At 28.8% G+C, this 5,573-nt stretch overlaps 1 protein-coding gene across 1 annotated transcript in view; it reads right to left on the bottom strand.

Moving 5' to 3' along the window:
* Nucleotides 1-1,990: 1,990 nt before the first annotated feature.
* LOC126897675 (putative fatty acyl-CoA reductase CG5065) overlaps nt 1,991-5,573 on the bottom strand; it is a 22,248-nt gene continuing 18,665 nt past the window's right edge. The window contains exons 3-8 of the mRNA XM_050671450.1: nt 3,904-4,158; nt 3,379-3,634; nt 3,057-3,249; nt 2,632-2,871; nt 2,312-2,569; nt 1,991-2,253 (exon numbers count right to left, since the gene is read on the bottom strand). Of these exons, the coding sequence (XP_050527407.1) occupies nt 2,181-2,253; nt 2,312-2,569; nt 2,632-2,871; nt 3,057-3,249; nt 3,379-3,634; nt 3,904-4,158 (1,275 nt within the window). The 3' untranslated portion in view covers nt 1,991-2,180. The remainder of the gene's footprint in view (nt 2,254-2,311; nt 2,570-2,631; nt 2,872-3,056; nt 3,250-3,378; nt 3,635-3,903; nt 4,159-5,573) is intronic.

Genomic DNA, 5,573 nt, shown 5'->3' with positions numbered 1-5,573 from the left:
TTACATTTTTAACTTTATATTTCTATATCTTTTTTAAAAAGTATTAATCAATACAATTTTTTCTTGAAAAATACTATTTATACATCTCTCTCATTCGATATACTTTTTTTTTAAATCGGAGAATTTCCTTTAATACAGGAAGGGTTCAAAACTTGAAAATGCATTTAAGTAGTAGAACTTTTTCAACTTAATTTTTGAAAGTGTTCCGAAAATACTGACACTTTTATATATATCTTAAATTAAAGCTTATGTAATATACTTTAATATAAAAAAAAAATTTTTCGAACTTTATTTTGTTTTCATGATGAAAACGGATATCAAAGTTAGTAAGAAAAATACGATTTTTGTAAAAGATTAAATCTTTAAATATCAATTTCATACTATATTTCATTGTTAGAATAAATATTTATTCATACAATATACTTATAACTCATAAACATGTAATCAGGATATAAATGAGGAAATAGGATATCATGTTGCTTTTGCAATAATCAACCAAGTTTTTAAAATTAAACACTATCTACAGATTTGCATTGAAGCGTTCTTTATGATAGTGATTTTAATTACTGTCAGATTAAATGTATACTAGACCCAACTATTACACGAGCCTATTGTGGTGTTTTTTTTTAATTCATTACTCAATCACTGGTTTAACATTACATCAATAATTTTCATAATTTAATAAATTTTGTCTTTATTTTATTTTCTTAAAAATAGAAAACTCAATGAATATTTTATCATTGTTCATTACTACAACGGGTTTATGAGTATTCAAATCAACATTATTCTATTAATTACATTTTTTTTAATAATCAAACTCTAAATAATATTTTACAATTAATGTCAATTATTAAAAATAATTTTAAAATTAAAAATTTTTATTTTATAGTAAAAATGAAAAAACGAAATTTTATATGTTAATATTATTTTTAAAATATATGAATTTTGATTTTAGTCCGTTTATACAACTGCAAATTAAGTTAAATAAAATGATATTATGAACCACATTATTATTGTTTTTTTTTTACATAATAATTTTGTGACAATTAATAAATTTCAAATATTTTTTTAATAAAGTAAACATTTCCTTGGATTTCATATTCGTGTAATTTTATCATGGGACAATTTAATTGTTCAAAACAATAATTTTTTCCAATAATAAATAGATTATTTAAAAAACAAATACAATAATACAATAAAATGTTTGATTTATGTTAGTTACAAATATTTATTGATTTATCAACTAATAATTACTTTTTAGAATCATCCTTAATAACTTATAGAGGTGTAAACTTTATTTTTAAATTACCAACATAATTATTTACTGGCTTATTTATAAATTAATGGACTAATTAAGAAAATTTCTGGTCGATAACTACTTTTAAACCAGTACTTTGGAAGTTATTTTCATTTTTATACCTAGACAGTAGGAAGAGTACAGCAGAAATGACTAGTGATAAAAATAGCAGTAGCCACCTCTAATCGTAACTTTAAATTGTTAATAACATCTGAAATACTACTTCAGAAATTGTTATCGACCAGTCATTTTCTTAATTAGACCACTATTTTATAAATAAGCTAAATTATACACGTTGGCAATTGAACAATAAAGTTTACAGCCGTATAAGTTATTAAGGATGATTCTAAAAAGTATTTTATAGCTAATAAATCAAGAAATATATATAACAACAAAAAATCAAAATTTTTATTCAGATTATTATATTTATTTGCAAGTAACCGATCACCTGTAGTTCCATCGCTATGTAAAATACTTCAAAATCTGTCAATTTTACTGAAAATTTATGATTTTTGGTTTTAATTAGAAAATGCATTGTATTAGCTTCTCTTAATGTAGGTCATAATTAGTTAAAAAAAAACTTCGAATAAAAATATAATTATTTTAATAAAAAAATTATACGAATTCACTTAAACAAAACAATTATAATTTATAGTATTAAACTCTTTTTTAAAAAAAATGTTTTTTTAATTATTAAAAAATGAAAAATGATCGCTATTTAAAATAATAAAAGTATTTATCAATACTATAAAAAAATTTTTATATTAAATAAAAGAAATTATTTATACGATTATAATTATTATTAAATTATAATATTAAAGTATTATCAAATATTATTTACAATTTTGGCATCGTCAACATACTATACATTATAAAAAAAATATTATTTTGATTTAATAATGTGTATCATAACACCAACGAATAAACACTGAGCCATTCTATGCATCCAGTAGAATCTAAAAATCGTATTTTAATCATTATTTGTTTATGTTGAATTGTTAAAAATGATCTTACTTTTGCAATTTACTAAGTCCGATCGGAATAGTGGATGGTGGATCTTTTAACACAAACTTGCGTATACCATACACGTAATCTTTTACATAGCTGTCCCAAACGACCTGAGTAATATCAACGGGAAACGTAACCCGATCGTTTGAGGTAAAGTCTCTGTTTAATTCCCGAATGTTATTACTGATGAAATCCCATTGATGCAATGCAAAGAACTCACCAGTGCGAGCTGCCATTTTGAAACGACGATAAATGTTCAGCATCCTGTAAACCAATTCAGTGTTACCGAATGCTAATAATGAAATATTATATGGCAATAAACTTACATAGGTTTTGACCCCGTTAACCTTAGAACAATATCTAATATAAATGCAGGTACAAAATGAAATAGAATTTCAATTAATCTGTGCACCATGCGGTTGGTACGAAATGAGAATCCCGGATACCATTGAATGTATTTGGATGGAACTGTTAATGAATGGTATTGGGTCAAACCACCCAATTCTTCCCAACGCAACGGGTTCAGTGCACCCGAAGTACAATTGTAAACTCGAACAGCATTTTGTCTATAACCAAAAATTAAACGAATTTATTTGGAAATTATAATTACAATAATAACTCCCTATTTTAATGTTAAGTCTACTGCATATAGATTCACAGTTTTAACTTGTATTGTTTACACTCCACTTCATGAGACCTAAACTTTATATCCACTATACGCATTTTTAAATACTAAAGATTTATACAGTACCTAAAGGAAGCTGTGTGCCAGGCTGAAGTAATTAATGTGTTAACCAAAATATCCACAGGTATGATGTCTACACGTAGCTTTTGATCACAAACAATACTTCTTATTGTACCTCTTCCAATTTCCATCATGATACCAGTTATTCCACTTATATTATCAACCCAGCCTTCAAATGGTTCTTTCCAAGCTGCAGTCACTGAAGTAATTTGAAAAAAAGTAATCAGATTAAAGAACATATATTTATTACAAAGCATTGTAGGCCGTCGAGTGTTGTATTATCTATTTAATAAAAAATTATTTTTACTTAATACTAATCCAGATTTACCTATACTTGGTCTTACGATAGCTGCGGGTATTTCATCGGCCCGTTCTGCAACAACCCATTCTGCCATGGCTTTAGTCACAGTGTATGTGTTGGGGTGTTTGCCTTGCAGTCTTTGACCCATGTGTCGCAAATCATCTTCAGACATTTTTTGACAACAATTGATCACTAAGTCTGGGTCTCCTGGTGGTTTATAAACTAATTCCTCAATTATAGTCTTATCTGCATTTGAATATGCCGTTGACACGTGTATCATTGCCTAAAACAACACTCAATTTTCAATACAAACTTTGGCTTTACTTTTAAATAACTTCCTCTACAAGTATGTACTCAATATAAATAAAAATATAACTTACTTTAATATGAGTTAAACATAAATAAGCTAAAATGTAAAACATTTTAATTCAATAGCCTTGCTCGATTTAACATTTTTTCAAAATTTATTTTACGATCTCTGGTACCTTACCATTATATAAGTAATTTTTATAATAGTAATTTATGTAATAAATTTTTAGAAATTTTAAGCACCTTCAGTTTAGCCATGGATCTACATAGCTCAATGACTCGTAATGTTCCCAATGTGTTGAGTGTAACGGCTGTGCGCAGTGACTCGTTAAACTTGACAGTAGCTGCCGAGTGGAACACGACGGTGACTTCGGAACATAGTCTTTGTTTGTCTTCAGCACTAAGACCAAGTTCAGGGTCAGAGACATCACCAGCTACGCACACTACTTTGCTAAATAAGTTATCTGAATCGGCTGATGATCTAATACGATCAAATACCTGTAACAACCAATTATACCATATAAAAAAAATTACTAAATATATATATAATCTGATTTTTCTTTAGATATGTACAATAATCATTATCAATAATATTAAATGTTAAATTAATTTTAAGTTTGTTGTTTAATATTTAATGTTGATTACGTTAAAAACAACAAGTTTTTATGTTACATTCAAGAAAATTTTATATTTAACCATCAATAATAATGAATTAAGTTTTAATCAATTTTTAAAAGCAATATTTTTATTTTTAAATGTACTTCTAAAGACGAGTCCAGGCAAAGCTTATTTGCCATATGGATTTGGCCATGCGGCACTAATTTAATATCACAAATTCATTTTATGCAATTTTTTTCAAATTTTGGATGGGGTCTTTGTTAAGTGGTCTGGATCGAAGAAAAGCCACGTAGTTTCTATCGTTTTGCAATTGTCACACCAATGTGAATGACTTTTAAAAAATTGCCCATATCAATAATACTTAAATTAAATGACGTTCTCCAATAGTCAACCTTCAAATAATAAAACAGAAGATTTGAGTACTGAAGCCTCTGTCCACCAGAATTTCCGCTTTTGCCGACCATCGTCTATTACTGCCGTCACCTGTTCGTGCCGCCAAAGTCGTCGTAGTCTTGGCTTACTGGTCATCACCATTTCTGCCGATTGTCGTCCATTACAATCACCGCCACTGCCGCCGCTCACAGCAGCCACCATCACTGTTGAAGTCCATTTACACTGCCGTTGTGAAGTCGAAATCACTAATATATCGAGAAAGTTATCATCCATCACCGGGGTAACAGCCATCCTCTCAACTCCCTGACCCATTTATGTGAATTGTGGTCTTAACTCCTACATACGTGTGTTTGACACGCCCAACCTGCGTGTCCCTGGTGGGTCTTTTGTAACGCACGTATAATATCGTGTTAATATCGTAACGTGTCTTTTGTCCGCATATGTGTGCTGGGACAAATAGGACGATGCTTATGTGAGTAACTATCAGAGAAATTTCGTCCCGCATTACCCACATACATGCCTATGTGTAAACGGTCTGTCGTAACTAGTCATGGCAGAGACTAGCATAGCCCGACGCACCACTATTAACCAATCAAGAATCAGCGACAAGATTCGTGGACTTCGCGTTAGCGAACATGAGACATCCTTAGCAGAGAACGTACCACACACTATATTCATTGTCGTGCCGGACGAATGTTTTTATGTAAATATTGTGTAAATACTATTTTTGTATACATTTTTTATTTTTATATTAAATTTAAAATGATGCTCGTGCATTATGCTCAATATAAATACATTTAACCTCATCAAGATAAATAAAACGAAAAAGTTTTAGCTTCGATGCGAAGCTGAGAAGGTATTGGTTTTACTAAGATGTGTTTTTTTTTTTTTTTTTTTTTTTT

The sequence above is a fragment of the Daktulosphaira vitifoliae genome, unplaced genomic scaffold (genome assembly GCF_025091365.1).
Source record: "Daktulosphaira vitifoliae isolate Bord-2020 unplaced genomic scaffold, ASM2509136v1 Scaffold_2, whole genome shotgun sequence".
In the NCBI taxonomy this organism is placed as follows: domain Eukaryota; kingdom Metazoa; phylum Arthropoda; class Insecta; order Hemiptera; family Phylloxeridae; genus Daktulosphaira; species Daktulosphaira vitifoliae.
The sequence above is the reverse complement of the archived record's forward strand: the minus strand, read 5'-3'. Positions and strand labels throughout refer to the sequence as shown.